At 45.6% G+C, this 17078-nt stretch overlaps 1 protein-coding gene across 1 annotated transcript in view; it reads right to left on the bottom strand.

Moving 5' to 3' along the window:
- The window catches only part of EFCAB14 (EF-hand calcium binding domain 14), a 322123-nt gene that overhangs the window by 176702 nt on the left and 128343 nt on the right, over positions 1-17078 (bottom strand). The window contains exons 4-5 of the mRNA XM_085602705.1: positions 14268-14366; positions 3218-3328 (exon numbers count right to left, since the gene is read on the bottom strand). Coding sequence (XP_085458831.1) covers positions 3218-3328; positions 14268-14366 — 210 coding nt within the window. The remainder of the gene's footprint in view (positions 1-3217; positions 3329-14267; positions 14367-17078) is intronic.

The following is a 17078-nucleotide window of genomic DNA, read 5'->3' as shown; positions in this document are numbered from 1 at the left end:
ATGCCCTAGGGACCAGCCACGTTTTTATTTGCTTCCTAAACACTATCCTGTTGGGTTGGAGTCTAACTGTGCTAGGCAGTTGGTTCCACAGCCTAACTACACGGTGCAATAGGCTCTTTCCACCCCATCTAGCTCAACAGATTTTTGTGGCACAGATGAGGCCAGAGTTAGCTGATCTAAGACTTCCAGTAGGAGTATACCAGTGAAAGATTTTTCGAAGATCAGCCACCCCCCGCCGTGTAATGTCTTATGTACCAGACAAAAGGCCTTAAATTCCAAACGTTGCTGTATTGGGAGCCAGTGCAACGATTTGATGGCAGCAGAAGTGGGGTGACCTTTTGGGATGTTCAGTAATATCCGTGCAGCAGCATTTTGTATGGACTGCAGTTTGGTCTTTTGTGCCTTGTTAATGCCTATGAATAGAGCATTGCAGTAATGTAGGCGGGATAAGACCAAGGCCACTACCACTGATTTTCTTGGCTCCTGTGGAATAAAAGGGAACACCTTGCTAAGAAACTTCAGTATTTAAAAACAAGTGGAGGTTACGTGGTTAATCTGGGCCGAAAGACCCAGTTGGTCATCGAAAATGATCCCCAAGTTCCTAACTTTAGTGGATGGTGTTGGGCATACACCAGCCTCAGTCGGCCACCAGGTGTGGTTCCACCGGGACGGACCGCCACCAAACTCCATCACCTCTGTCTTATCTGTATTTATTTTAAGATAGTTGATGCGCATCCAGCTCATGATATGAGCCAGACACGCATGGAAACTAGCAGGCAACATGCTCTAACTGTTTAGATACAGAGATGATAATCTGTGTGTCGTTTGCATAAGACACAAATGAGAAACCATGCTGTCTAATGAGACTGGCGAGTGGGATCACATAGATGTTGAACAGAGTCGGTGACAGCGCCGAGCCCTGTGGGACTCTGCATGGTAGAAGGAAGGTTTCAGACTGTAAACTTTTCCAGAGTAAAGTCTGTTCCCTATCCTCTAGGAATGAGGAGAGGAGGGACAGAGCTGCCTCCCCAATCCTCACCGCCTTCAGCCGCCGAACCAACACAGTGTGATTCACGGTATTGAATGATGCCGATAGGTCGCGGAGAACGAGGATCGCTCTACACCCCCATCCACCTATCCCTGAATCTCCTCTGTTGCCATGACTAACGCCGTCTCGGTAGAATGGCAGGACCGAAAGCCATGCTGACTTGTGTCCAGCAGGTTGTTAGCGTCTAAGTAAGATGTCAGCTCCTGATTTATCGATCTCTCGAGGATTTTAGCTGCAATCGGCAGACAGGAAATGGGTCGGTAATTCTTGACCTCCAATGGATCAAGCGCCGGCTTTTTCAGAATGGGTCTGATGCACGCTTTCTTCCAGACTGACGGATAACTACCCGATTCTATCACTTGATTTAGAATGGGAGTTAAATGTCTACTAATAGCCCCGGACACCACATGCATCACAGTCGGTGGACACGGATCCCACGGGGATCCCGACTTGATAGAGAGCAAGTTTTTGTTTACTTTGATAGGAGTAAGAGTGTTGAACATGTTCAAGTGACAGTGCGGTGTCGTATCCATACCACTGGGATGGCACCTGCGCTCTTCTAAGTTTGATTACTTTCTCAGGAGCCACCTTGTTTACAGCCGTGGCTATCCAGTTATAAAACTGGCTGGCTGCCTCATTGTTATCAGGAACCTGTGTCGGGGGACAGCTGTTCAGAGCCTGCTCTAATTCAGTGCCTTGGATTTTATTCCACCGTCTGATTTTTATGCTGGCTGGTTTATTTATATCCGGCTGAGCCGGTGGTGCGAACTGAATGTTAACCGTTCGCCGTATGGTAGTCCAAGAAAGGGGGACCGAGTTGATCAGTGTCACATCAGAGTTAGTGGCAAAAATGCCATCAAGTGTATGACCGGCAGAATGTGTGGGACCCACCACCATTTGATGAAAACCATAGCCTGCTAGATTGTCAAGAAGCCGGCTGGTATCGGGGTTATTGTTGAGTTCCAGATGGTAATTAAAATCACCCAAAATAATGAGTGAATTGGAATCCATACAAGATTCAAGGAGGGCCTGTAGAGCCTGAGAAAAAGGGGCTCTATGGCCAGGCGGTCTATAGATAAGTATTCCATGTAATGTGGAGATGTTATTAATTTTCAGTACAAAGCGCATTGCCTCCGCAGGCAGCTGTGTTATGGAATCAATGAGCACCTTCAGGTGGTCGCGGTGGATTATTGCTATCCCCCCTCCTTTACTACCTATCCTGTCCTGACTGACCACAGAATATCCTACCGGAAGAGCACTGTTCTAGTCTGGGTCAGAGGCCTGAGTAGTCCAAGTCTCTGTCAGGAAAACTAAGTCCGGCGCAGAGACCTGGAGCAGGCATTCAAGATACTACTTATGCTTGCCCAAAGATCTAATATTAAGCAGTAAGCATTTTAACAGTGGTTCCTGCCTCACCCCCTCCTTACAGCCTAAAAGGTTATAGCTGTTGGATGCATTGCTCCTATCTGAGGAGGAGGAATCCGCCCTAGCCTTCTCAACCTTCCTCTTCCCCTCTGTGTTACAGCCCTCCTCAGCAGAAGGACTGTCTAAAAGTGTGGAGAGCCGGAAGCCACAGGCAGTGCATGTGAACTTATCCCAACCCTCCTCTATAGGACACATTTGTAGTCTGCAGTACACACTTCTCCTGAGCGCCATAACCTGAGTTCTATTTGGAAAATGTGACACAGAACAACCAGGGGTGCTGGCGCGGAGCGTGCTCAGGGCACAGATGCGCGGTCATGCCAGCGTGACTTTTATCCCCTATCAGAAGAACTAGAACGCTGACCTTTAACACGCTGCGGCCCCACTCTTACAGACAGGGACTGCGAGGTCAGTTGCACTAGTTGGAATGTCAGAACGTTATTAAAAACAGGCTATGAGCAAGTAACAATTTTAAAAAACAGTTTTTATAAATCGAGCAAATCACACACGTAACTACTGCGATCAGATTAGAACCCCTCGTGTCTCACAGAGTGCTAGGATAAGTATAATAATCAATTAGGTTCAGAAAACAGAACCTGCACCATTACAATAGTGAGGTGCAAGACACCTTCAAACAGTTCATTTGCAAGAATACCACCATCACACTGTTAATATTATACAAACCAAACATCCAGCCTGGTCATGACTATAAAAGTATAAATGGTGGACGCAAATGGATTTGCTTACCACATTATTTTGCAAAACCTCCATTTTCTTCTTCTGTTCTTCCACAACAGCCTGCATTGTCTCAACATCATGGTGAACACTGTTAAGGGTGCTTCCTATTGTTGCAACGCTCTGGAAAGGACAACAAACAAAAACAAAGTGAATTAATTCTAGCCTGTCATTTTGTTGGCTCAGCAGCGCACTTGGAGTTTACAAAGTTTGTCCCATTGAGGGATTCACAAATCACGCTCTATAAATGATATGCTTCAATTCCAAGGGTTGAGAACAGATTGTCAAAGTGATTTTCAGAAACATGGAGAATGTTGGGTACATAAGAGCAATCTCCCCGACAGCCCACGGTGCACCATATTTCAATACACTTGCCGCTTCCACTGCGCACTGTAAGTCTGAATTATATTCAACACCAAAAGATTCACTTGTGTGGCAGCAGTGCTGCTATATCTGGGATCTTTACAAAACTATCTTCCATTATCACTTAAAACAACATGCAGAATGTTATTAAATGCAGCATTTATTGAGTGATGCTGCAGCAATAGTGCTATATTTACCAGCATACCAGCTTAATTTAGATATTCATTTGATCCATGCTTACATTTTTTGCCTTGACCGGATAAGCTCATGGCCAACTCCAAGATCACCAGGATGAGATACACAAAGGAAAATGCTACTTGCCAGTATGCATCTGTTCTTGGCATGTAGAGCGGTAGAGTTGTATACTTTAGCATAGATTGCCATCTGGTGTTGGGCTCGGATGCTTGCAGTTCCTTTTTGTCGAAGAAGTCTTTCTTAGTCACGAGATAGGGGACTCCTCCTTATGGTGTCAGTGCGCATGGGCATCGACTCCATCCCCAGATTGTTTTTCGCTATAAAGGGTAATGATGGAGTTAGTAGGAAAGTCGAAAAGGATGTCCATTTGTGAGGTATCCAAGTAAGATAATACTGCATCGGATAAAGGTATCCGGGGAGGTGGGTGGGCATATACAACTCTACATGCCAAGAACAGATGCACACTGGTAAGTAGCATTTTCCGTTCGAGGCATAGGAGCTGTAGATTGTATACTTTAGAATAGACTAGATGCAGTTTTCCTCCTTAGCAGTGGCAACCTGTATCCGTTGCAGTGGTCTGAAAAGTGTTCTCAATACAGCCTGGCCAACACTAGCTCGTTGCTTTGCATATCTATACAATAATGTTTTGCAGATGTCATCTAGGGGAATGTTCCCTAAGAATGCCATAGAAGCCCCTAGTTTGCGTGTGGAATGAGCTCTACTGGGAATGGTTAGCGTGGGTTTAGCTTTGAGTTAGCATATTTGGATGCACTTAACAATCCATCTTGCAATTCCTGTTTTTGAAATGGGATTGACCTTGTGAGGTGGGGAGAAAGATACAAAGAGTTGTTTAGTCTTTCTAAAAGGTTTAGTTCTTTCTATGTAGCTAGTAACACCCTTTTGACATCTGGCATATGAAGAGCATGTTCTGCCACTGAGTCTGGTTAAGGGAAAATGGTTCTTGTATGGTTAATGCCTGGAGTTCACAAACTCTTCTGAGGGATGTGATAGCTACCAGGAAGGCTAACTTCCAAGTGAGGGACTGTAACTCACATTTGTGTAGAGGTTCAAACGGAGGACCCATGAGCCTGGTAAGGATAATATTGAAGTTCAAGGCTGGGGAAGGTGGAACTCTTGGTGGAATTATTCTTTTAAGTCCTTCCATAAACGCTTTGATAGCAGGAACTCAAAATAAAGACAAGTGTTGTCCGTTTTGGAGGTAAGCGGTTATTGCAGAAAGATGTAGCCGTATAGATGTATATGTCAAATTACATTGTTGTAGATGCAAGAGATAACAGATAATGTTTTGAATGGAAGCATCTAGTGGGTTGATTTTGTTATTTGTACAATAAACAACAAATTGCTTCCACTTTGCTGCATAGCATGTTCTTGTGGAAGGACGTCTAGCCTCTTTGATGACGAATATACAATCTGGTGGGTGATTGAGGTAGCCAAACTCTAGGACCTCAGGAGCCAGATCGTAAGATTGAGTTGATTGGGATATGGATGTCTCATCTCTCCATGGTTCTGGGTGAGGCGTAGCTTTTGATGCGGAACTACTAATAGTTTCAAGAGGGTTGTGGACCATGGTTGTCGGGCCCATGTTGGAGCAACTAGGATCATTGTGAGGGAATGCAGTTTGAGTTTCCAAACAACTAACGAAATGAGCGGGAGAGGCAGAAAAACGTAAGCAAATTTGTCTGGCCAGTTCATCCATAGCCCATTGCCTTTGGACAATGGGTGTGGCTACCTGAAGGCGAAGCTTGGGCATTTTGCGTTGTGATGTGTGGCGAACAGATCTATGTATGGGTGTCCCCACATTTGAAAGAATGGATATGTTGTGTTTGTCGGCTGAGCAGATCCGCGATCTGATTGTGTACTCCTGGGAGATGTTCCGCAAGGAGGTATATCTTTTTAGGAATAGCCCATCTGCATATAGTTTGCGCTAGGCGTGAAAGTTGGAGAGAGTGTGTCTCCACCCTGTTTTTGAATGTAATACATTGCTGTCATGCGGTCTGTACGTATTAGGACAGCTTTGCCTATTAGCAAGTGTTGGAAAGACTTTAGTGCTAAAAAGAATGCTAGTAACTCGAGGTGATTTATGTGGAGTTGTTTCTGTCGAGGGGTCCATAAGCCCTGAACAGTTTGACTTTGTAGATGAGCTCCCCAGCCGGTGAGTGACGCGTCTGTTAGTACTATCTGTGGAAAAGGGTCGAGGAACGGCCGCCCTTTGGAAAGGTTCTGTGTATTCCACCCTTGCAGAGAGCGATGTGTGCAGCCGTCCACCAACACCAGATCTGTCAGCTGACCTGGAGCCTGGTTCCACTGATGTGCTAAGCATTCCTGCAAGAGACGCATTTGGAGTCTTGCGTAAGGGACTATGAGGATGCAAGAAGCCATCATCCCGATTAACTGCATAAACACTCGAGCAGGCAATTAGTGTTGAGGCCGAAATTGTAATATTAGAGCCTGCATGGAGGGAACCCTGCCTGGATTGGGGTATGCTAGACCTTTTGAGGTGTCTAGAGTAGCCCCTAGATACTTTTGTATGTTGGATGGTTGAAGGTGAGACTTGGCGAAATTTAATGTGAAACCTAAGTCGTGAAGTAGATGGATAGTCCTGTGTGTGTGCTGTACACAACTGTTGTGAGATTTGGCTTTTATGAGCCAGTCGTCCACATAAGGAAACACATGGATGTGTTGCCTTCTTAAATGAGCTGCTACCACTCTTGAGGCATTTGGTGAAGACTCTTGGTGCCATGGTTACTCCGAATAGGAGGACTTTGAACTGATAAAGTTGTCCGCCCACCATGAACCTGAGATACCTTCTGTGAGAGGGGTGAATAGGAATATGAAAGTGGGCGTCCTTTAGATCCAGAGTGGAGAGGAAGTCGCCTTGTTGAAGTAGTGGGAGCACCTGTTGGAGAGTGACCATGTGGAAGTGGTCTGATTGGATGTAGAAGTTTAGGGGTCTGAGGTCTAAAATTGCCCTGAGAAAGACGTCCTTTTTTGGAATCAGAAAGTAGAGTGGGTAAACCCATGTGCCCTGTTGGGGTAAGGGAGCTGGTTCTATTGCATGTTTGTGTAGTAGAGAGAGAACCTCCTGTTTGAGGAGAGTCAAATGTTCAGCGAACATTGGACGGTGTCCGGGAGGAATGTGTGGGGGACTGGATGTCAGTTCCAGGCAGTAGCCATACTGGATAATTTGTCTTACCCGCCTGTTTGTAGAGATGGAGTTCCAGACAGGTAGGAACTGTGAAAGGCGTCTCCCGACAGGTGTGGAATGGTCAGGGGGAAGCGCAATGAAGTCACTGCTTGGTGGTAGGGGAGCTTAAGGTGTTATTACCCCGGCCTCTGCCCTTGTTGTTGTTACCACTGTAACCTCCCCTAAAGTATCCTTTGGAAAAGTAGCTCGGATTGGGGCTTTTGTAGGATGAGGATGGGTGCTCTAGTGTGTTGGTTTTAGAGCCAGCCCTATAAAAGGAGCGTCGAAAGTAGCCTCTAGGAGAAGATAACTGCAAGGCTCCCATAGACTTAGCAGTTTCCGTGTCCTTCTTCATCTTTTCTAAAGATGTGTCCACTGCAGGGCCAAAGAGGTGCTGTTGGTCGAAGGGCTAATTAAGGATACTGGTTTGCACCTCTTGTTTAAATCCAGATATCCTGAGCCAAGCATGCCTGCGTAACAATACGCCACTAATATGGATTGCGCGAGACGCGGTGTCCGCTGCGTCTAGAGCACATTTGAATGATGTGTTTGTGATTAATTTGCCTCCCTGTATGAGGTAATTGGCATTGCCTTTGTATTCCTCTGTTAAGTGTTGAATGAGCTTCCCCAGCTCATCATAGTGAGCCCGACCATACCTTGCCAAGAGAGCTTGTGTGTTTGCAGCTTGAGATGCCATACGTTCTGCCTGATGCATTTGCATTCTTTATCCGCGGCGGGGTGTCACCCGAACCTTGAGAGTTGGCCCTTTTGCACGCATTGGCTACTACCAGGGAATCTAAAGGAAGTTGACCCTTAATGTATATGGGGTCACTGGGAGCTGCTTTGTATTTCTAGTCTATCCTGGGGTTAAGAACGTTAGTCCTAACAGGGTCTTTAAACACCTCTGGTGCGTGTTTAATTAAACCTTTTAACATTGGTAGGACGTGTGAGATTTTTTTGTGGCTGAACAGGATCCGAATGTAAATTTACCCAGTGATAAGTTGCAGCCCTATTGATTAGTTGGGCAAAACCTACATTATCGTCTGGTGGGGATGGCTTAGAGGGGTAAAGATCTGGGTCGTTGTTTAAGTCAGGATCTGTATTATAGTCCTTCCATGGATCTGGCTCATGTGGGGGATAATCATTATCATCATTACCTTGTTGTGGAACTTTATTTTCATCCCTTTGTCTGTCCCCATCTCCATCATCACTATCGTCTGGTTGTGAACGTGGAAAAGTGTGTTCTGGAGAGTGTACTGGAGAGATCAGTAGATTGGGATCAATAGGTGGAGGAGGAGGTGTAGGGGTGGAGAGGTGTTAGTCCCCATGTCTATTCTCTTAGCAGGAACTGGTGAGTCTTGCAAATGGTCCAGTTTCCTCTTTTTAGGTTGTGCGGAAAGAATATGACTAGTCTTTGGAAGAATATTTTTGTTTTCTGTTTTGGATCCGGTACAAAAAGTTCTTCGGATCCGGTGTTCTTTTTCGGTGCCGAAGATTTTTCGCATGAGGAGTCTTAGACTGTTTAGGCATAGGGACAGTGTCCAGTTTGGCAGCTTTTTCCCGCTCCGAAGACTTCGGTGTAGGTTGTTTCGGCTCAGAAGACTTTTGTTTTGGGTGTTTAGGCGTCGCAGGTTTATCCTTGGATTGGTTTTCGGAGTCGAAGTTTTATCCTTTTGCCTTAGCTCTGAGGGTTTGTCCTTCAACTGTTTCGGCGAGGGCGGGTTATCCGGTGCCGATGGAGGAGGGAGTGGCATATCGGAGGGCTCGGACTTCGGTGCCAGAGGTGTTTTTTCGGGGCCGGAGTGCATTTGGCTAGAGCCGGAAGGTTTGTGTTTGATTTTCATAGCCGGGCCTGAGGGCGGGGCATCTGAAATGTTCGACCGGTGTGGACCTGGGCCCTGTGGCGAAGGTGTTATCGGAGCCTTTGGTATGGGTTTGAGAGGGGCAGGGGTCTCGGTACTCACAGTCCGCTGGGGTGACTGCGTCTTCGACGTCGGAGTCATCTGCTTCAGAGACTGAGACCTGTTCCTCCTGGGCTTGTTCCGAAAAGCTGTCAGGGCCTGCATGGAAGATGTCCGGAATGGAGCCGCTTCCTCAGGACATTTCGTGGCGTCGAGCCAGACGATCACGAATGGTCTTCTTGGACTTGAAAGATAGACAAGCCTCACAGGTATCCTCTCGGTGTTCTGGAGAGAGGCAAAGATTACACACTGGGTGTAGGTCTGAGTGTGGGAATTTAGCACCTCACTGGGGACATTTCTTGAAGGGAGTCCGTTCGTTCGACTTCTGTTGTGATCGGCGCGGGTAGACCCAACGGCCCGCGTCGAAGTTTATCGAAGTTTTTTCGAATGTAGAAGATGTGCTTTGAAAAGAGAAGAACGCGATCGAGACAATACCGTCGAGTGATAGTGATTGCGCATCAAAGGGGGTTTCGATAGCGATACCGATCCGGAGCGCAGCAAGTCACATCCGAACCTGATGGCGGAAAAAAACAATCTGGGGACTAATTTGATGCCCATGCGCACTGTAACCATAAGGAGGAGTCACCTATCTCGTGACTAACAAAGACTTCTTCGACAAAAACAAACTGCAAACATCCGAGCCCAACACCAGATGACGATCTATGCTAAGTATACAATCTACAGCTCATATGCCTCAAACACATTTTTTTTTAAAACACAGACTCTGTTCATCCCTTACCTGCTTCTCCTACAGCAATATCTGGTCGAGGTGAAACAAGTGGGGATAAGCTAGTTCTTCTTCGCCACAAAAACCTAAAGCCTGACTGACTCGTGACATAGCTGCAAATGAGTTCCCAGAGGTACACATTTCTGACAACCTGGAGGGAGCACAGGAGTTTAAGAGCACTGAAGAGGATCGCTGGCCTCATACAAAATGGACAGAGGCTTTCTGGAAAGAAAAGAGGGTCAGGAGTGGATAAACCACAGAAAGTGTTGTGCGAAGTGCAAAGACCCAAGCATAGGAGGTGAGCAAAAGGGGAATGTGAACTTGGTGAATCCCAGCTGAAACCACAAAGTTCCTAAGAAAAAAGGCTACTTTTTTGGAGTGTAATTAAACACAGGAAGGAAAAAATGCAGAACGTTGGGGAATGCCACCGCCAGAGCAAAATGGAGAGCACACAGGAGCTACTCAAAAGTGAACAGCCATAGTAAAGTGAGTGGAATCCAAATAAAGTTATACAACCATGGGTAGGAATGGGGGAAACCAAGAGGAAGAAAACTACTCCTCCCATACCTGAAGGCCAACTCCAAAAATGGTGAAAAAGGGGAAAACAAAGCCCCAAATACACTGCAACATGGCTGTAGATAGCCTCTATTGCTTGTCAATGCAATTACATGACTGCACAAAAAAAAAGACCTAAATAGGAAGCTGGACTAAACATTGCCAGAGCGGACAACCTGGAGGGGAGAATGACATGGGAGGCACAGCAAATGAGAACAAAATTGAGAGGATTAGGTATCAGAAAAGTTGTAAATTATAACAGACTTTTATGATAACCTTTGCTGAACTATAAACTGACTGGAGGCAAACTTAGAGCCGCTAATGTATGCATTTTTGAGAATCCTGAAAAGGTTGAGAAATGGGACTGGAAGGAACCCCCCCAAAAAAGGGATGTAATCAGAACATGCAAGCTGTCAAACGTCTGAAGCCATTCTGACCCAGTCTAAGCAAATTTTGCCCTATGTGCAAATTTCTTCAAAATCCAAAAATGAAATTAAGCACTTCACAACTGCTAGAAAAAGAAAAGGCTGATAAATGAATAGCTGCATGGGACCACTGCATAAAAAGCAATGAAGGAAAATGAAAAAAAATGCTTCCAGTGCAGAGGGATAAAATGTGTAGTTTTATTCGCAACCATACTCAAAAGTTAAAATAGGGAAGAGATTGCACAATTTACAACACCAGGGAGAACGGTAAGAGTTAGTGGACTCACAGGCTCCTCTCACAATATAAACAAGATGAACAAATAAGAGAATTAAAGACCACTCGACCCACTTATGTTTCGGTTGGCAACAGACATGATGAACCTTGCCAGCTTACACATTTTGATGTCACAGGAGGAAGAGGAATAACAGACCTAAGTAATCCTCTCTCACTCTTTACAGTTTACTCTTTTATAGCCCTTCTTCATTCTGCCCTTCACTGTTTATGGAAGCTTTGCCTACACAATCTAACCAAATGCTTTTTCGTTTGTTCTTGTTCCAATTCTCAAGCCATCATCGACCATCATAAGCCAATGAACTGTTCTACTAAACCTCTTCAATACCCATAGAAGAACCGACTTATCTTTAGGGGTTAACCAACCATGCTTGGTTAACCCGTTCTACCTGCTCCCCAACCCTGCAACACAATCCTTCCACCTTACGATATCTTACCATGGGCACAGTAACAGTTTCCATCCAGGTGTCACACTTGAAATGCTTCTATGCCTCTCAGCTTTATAAAAGGCACCCAGCCCGTTTTTGCCCATCGACATTACACATAATCTAAGAGTTTGATGTCGCTCTGATTCAAAATCCCTCAATACTAATAACTTTGAATCTTCGGGTCATTTTCTTTCTTGGAGAGATAGAAAGGGGTGAAGAAACTTTACATGCAGGATCAGCATGGGCAACCAGCACCTTATTATCAGGAGTACGTTTAATGAGTGACGTAAAAGCACTTTGCACGCAGTGGCTTGTAGTTTCCCTAGAAAATAGAAAATAAACACTCCTGATCACAAGAGTAAAAGACAAGATTTTGGGACCATTGAGGATGCGACAAAGTAGGTCAAATGAAAACCGTTCACTAACAGCATATGAAAGCGTTCAACATTGCCTGTGCACTTGTGCAGCCAGTAGGAAGACGACTCTTAATTCTTGCTTGGTAATTAGACAGGATACCTGCCTGGCTGGTAAATGTGAAAAAAACATACTGAGAGAAAATGTGCCTTGTTGCAAGGTCACCCCTAGGCTTAGAACCGGTCTATTACTTACCATTTGTTGGCTTCATTGTCACCGTCATTTGCTTGCTTCTCCTTGATCAGCGTGTGCCAGCTTCACCTACTCTTCTAGTGTTTGGCCCTCCGCTGGAGCATGGCCCGAGTACTAATTCCTTGACCTGTTTCCATCCACTACTTGGGCTTTTGGAGCTACTTTTTCCTTGCTGTCGAAGCGCCTCATAGGAGTGCACGTGTTTACATTGTCAGTTGTGTTACTTGCCCCTTCCCCCCTTCTCCTGCTGTTCGTGTTGCTTTCCTCTTCCTGCCCTACTCTGGCTGCTGCGGCCTGTTTTACTTCCCTGCTCTGGCCTACCTCCCGCTGGCTTTGTTGGACCCACCACATAAAAAGCACTAGGACACCGAGGTACTGAATGAGTTGCTGCTCATAGCAACGTCTACCATTTATGTATGCCTTTTTATTCAGCGCTATATACTGCCCTGTTCCGCACCAAAGGCGAAATCTGAATCCAAATATAGATTTTACACTTCAATCTATACCTTTTGACCTGTACCATGTAAGGACTTATTTTCATAGTTACTAAAAATTCTATCTAATGGTGAAGCCAACATTTTTATTAAATACACTGGAACTGTACCTTTTAGAAGGTTACCTTTACCAGCCTGAAGCTGCCGGGGTCTATTTTGCATAAGCTCCCCAGTCACTACCCAGCTTGAACTTGGCCTGAATGAGAAGTAAAAGCGGTATGAAAACTACTCCTAGAGCAGGTACAATGGCTTGGGAGTGGGGAAGTGTTTTCTTCCCCTGGTAGGAAGACCAGTTGGGTGGGGCTAGGATCTTAATTAACTTCAAAGTGGCCTGCCCTGTCACAAGTAAATGTTAGGTAGCACCTAGAAAGGCCCACCTAGAAAGGCCCAGTCTTTATCCCCATTATCAGGCTGGCACCAAACCCAGTGGAAGCAAAGCCACGTCAGAACTGGTTTTCAGTGATGGCCACACAGGCTCTGCACAAGGAGTGAAGGATTTTTGGATCATGAATTTTCAGGGTTGGGAGCACTGTGGGACTGTTTTCAGTAGAGCAAACAGGAACTGCTGAAAACGTAGGTAGGTTTGCTCCTGGAAATTTTACCCCTCCGGTTAGGAGTGCCCTCCTCTCCCCTCCCCCTCCCCCCCTCCCAATTTGCTATCAGAGATCAGACATACCTGTGACACCGCAACACAACCTCCTTAGAACACTCTACGGACCTGCAGAAGAACAGAAGGACTGACCCTGCTGTTTGAGATTTGTTCGAGTCCTGAAGGGCTGGAGTTGCTCCCACTTGTTGCCAGGACAAAGTGGACTGTAAGACTCAGTTGGCTGACCACCTGTGTCTCTAAAGGGACTCAACAAGCTTCAAGAACCTTTTTTCCTAAAGCACCCAGCTGACTAGAAGCAACTGGACCTGGACAGGACCCTGCTGTTGGCCTCTGCCCTAACCTTGAGCCTCTGTAAGTTCTTTCCCAGAGTTCCTGGGGGCCTTATTGGGGAACCTCTGTGATCGTTTGAGCACCAGAAAAAAGTTCCCTCCCAGAGCTCAAGCGGAAATCCACTGTAAACATTATCCTACCAACAGTTCGATGGCATCTGATTTGACTTCAGCCTTGTCCCTCTAATGACTTCTGGTACGTCTGAAGAAGAGCAATTCTGCATTGGGGCATCAGAACGTTTTTGACCTTTTTGACTTCCAGACTTTCACTGGGATCAACCCACCTGGTGCATCCAAAGCAGGCTCACTGTGGTCATCCTCAAATTAAGCCTAGGTTCTTGTCCACTGTGACCCTTGACTACCATTTGCGTTTTTGGAGCTATTTAACCTAAAGCTTATGAAATCTCCAATGTTTGATTTTTTTCATTTTAGTACCCTTTTGCTTACTACATTTTTCTAAATTTTTATGAACTGGAGCGAGATTTGAATTGTGTTGTGTCTTGTTAACTGTTTTGGTACTTCTAAATGCTTTTAACACTTTTCCTAAGTTGAGGCTTTCTGCTCTGTGCCATAGCTATCAGTGGTTGAGCTGAGATTTAAATTACTGAAACCTTTGACTGGACCTAACATGTCAGTGACTTAATTACGTGTGGTGTACTATCATCCACCTCAAATATAATTCAATTTCTTACAAAAGCCAAAGTCAGAGAGGCCTTCCAGAAAGCGGTGCGAATTCCAACTGTTGTCTAAAAGTGTGCATATTCTTCCAACTTGCCTAGCAACAATATTTCTTGCTGTGATGGAAAACAAAAGTGAATCTAACTACATTCCTTTCGCTCACATAATTTCTGGCCCTAGGTTAATGTACTTACTTTCTGAAGTTCCTCCACAGTGTTAGGAAGGGTTATCAAGTCTGAAGCAGCCTTAATGTTGGCCTTCAGGTGATTTACAGCAGATGTCAGCAGAGCAATCTAAAAGTAGAAAAGAACATCTGTTTAGATCAGACCAATTTAAATAACATTTTATTAAAAAGACAACCGCTGGAAATGTCAATAGTGAAAGTGTTTCTTCATTCATGTGCAGATGTGTAGATGGGTAAGCATTAGAATTTGAGAATGACTCCGTGTTTGCATGAATATATCAATGAGTAAGTCATTTATGGATGAATGATAGATTGAATGATTGAGTGGATGGATGTATAGCAAGATGAGTGGATGAAGTAAGCAAAGGGAGACAAAGGCATTGTGTGTCGAAGGAATAATGAGGTAAAGCGGAGGCAGTGAGGGGAGAATGGTCAGTGATTGGTGTTGGGGCAAATCTTAAAGTGTTGTCATATGCAAAAGTACAAATGCTTCTGCACTGGAGAATCATGTCCCAAACATTTACAAGTAAAATCCATTATTAAGATAGGAAGTGATCCATTGAGCAAAACAAACATTATATTTGGGCCGGACCATTTTGTCAGTTTTTTACAAAATTAGTCATGCATGGCGCAAGCCCCATTGCGTAGTAAGAGAGTTCTGTACTTTATTTGCATTCATGAAACAATATTTAAAAAATTGAAGATTCACCCCTTGAACTGCAACAAACTGCAAAAGGGTTTCTACCACATCAGTATCCATATAAGTGTGACAGTGTACTATTAGTACCAGGAGTTAGTGTCACAACCACATTCCTCTTTAAACCCTACCAAAAATACACACAAGCAAACAAACCCAGAGATAGATATTGTCTCTACTAGATAAGGCATTACTGAAGGTAAGTAACTTGTTCATCTGATGGAGGCATCTATTCCCAAATTCCTTACCTTCAAATAGATACCCAAATAATACTGTCCCTGGAGTAGGAACCCACAGAAGATACCCGAACAGAAGCTGGCCTGAAAAGGGAGAAAGAGGGACCAGGCTGTTGTGGGAATATGGAAAGGAAAAGAAAAAGCAGCAGCAGCTCCATTAGGAAGACTGTGGAAGTCTATAGGGAATGTAAGTCTGCAAGACCGTGAAAGTATGAGGAAAACAAACCCACAGCAGAGGAGAGAAGAAAGTGTTGGAGAAAAGACTTCCACAAAAACAACTATGTAGCTCTCCCGCTAGTAACCCAACTTTGACTGAACAAACCTGAAGGACTAAGGACATCAGCACATGCCGCAGCGCCAGAGTACCTTGTCGTAGAGATTAACATGGGAACTAACTCCATCCTGAGAATTGCAGGGAAAAAAGGGAGGAGGGGTCTCAGCATACATCTCGATGGAAAAAGGGGAGTGAAAACTAAGCAACTCTTCCACAAAACATTGCGAGAAGCGCAACAACAACTAAAGGAGAGACTAGTCTGGGCGGAAGTCCTTGGAGCAAGAAGATAACCCTACAGGGCTAAGAAATGAAGAAGCCCAAAGAGGAAAGGAAAGTAGAGAAAACAACCAAGAAAAGGAAAAAGTCTGCCATAAGTGTCCAGTCTCCTGGAATCTCTGTACGGAGGGACATGTGGAAGAGATTCAGGATATTAGGAAGCGGAAACAGGCCTGTAAAAAGAAACTGAGAGGAGCAGGGTGCCGGAGGAGACAGCCGGATCACCGGGGGCAGGACGGTATTTATGCAAATTAGAACGATCCACAGGGGTCGCTGTATCCGGCTCAGCCCAAGCCCCAAACAAGATATTATATAGAGCGTCACTATAAGGGAGTGCCTGCTCTACCTCAGTTTGGCCCGGATAGAGGACCTCAATGAGAGGGGGGAGGGAATGGGGGGGAATCAGTAGCCAGCTCCGTAGATGGAAGAGATAAATCCAAACACCACAGAAACACGCTTGAGCATGCCCGCTAATCAGGAGCTTGCCTCTAAGGCAACGCCGTGGGAGGGGTGGGGGGGCATGGAAGACTAAGCCACTGGCTTCACCAATCGCAGATAGCCACCTGTCCTGCAGGGGAGATTGGATAGTGTCAACCATGGAATGCGGGGACCTCAACTGTGCACACTCATCTCTCATACCACTTTCCTCCACAGGAAAAACCGGAGGGGGCCCCACATCGAGCGGAGGAGGGTGTCCAAGTTAGACAGACTGAGCGGCACTTAAGTGGCATCGGTTGAAGAAAGTGGTGTTGCATCGATCGGCGCCACAGACGGCATTGTCTGTGTTGGCTGATCAGGCACAGACGCCGAAGGTGTGAACCCCGAAAGGCCGTGAAACGCCACCGAAAAGGATTCGATAATGAATCAGAAGGCCTAAGTGAAGCAGAGGGCGAACCCGCTGGCGTGGATACAGTCAAGGCACTCCTCACCTCCTTGAGGGTCCCACAGACGTTCCAGGGGAAGGTGAAGACCCAAAGATAAGATAAAGAGAATGATAATGATGATATTCTCGCATCTGGGTCATAGTTGCCCCAGCTCCAGTGAAGGCAGGGAGACGCAGGTTAGACTCGAGTGACGACTCCGCAACCAGAGTGGGAGAAGAGGCCTCAGGCGGTTAAGAGGGAAGAGGCCGCACTTTCGACCACCGGCGCTCAGACTCATCTCAGGAACTTGATTGATAGTGATGTCCATGGGAACGGCTCAGAGAGCAGGCCTTAGTGTGAGAGGGAGACAGAGACCAACAGGAGGATTTGGAAGGTTTCGACAGCCACAATGACAGGAGTTTCATCCGATAATCTCTCAGTGCCTTCGGACAAACTTGATAACAGAAGACGCATT

The sequence above is a fragment of the Triturus cristatus genome, chromosome 4_2, assembly GCF_964204655.1.
Source record: "Triturus cristatus chromosome 4_2, aTriCri1.1, whole genome shotgun sequence".
Lineage (NCBI taxonomy): Eukaryota > Metazoa > Chordata > Amphibia > Caudata > Salamandridae > Triturus > Triturus cristatus.
Note: the sequence above shows the minus strand (reverse complement) of the source record. Positions and strands in the feature narration are given on the sequence as shown.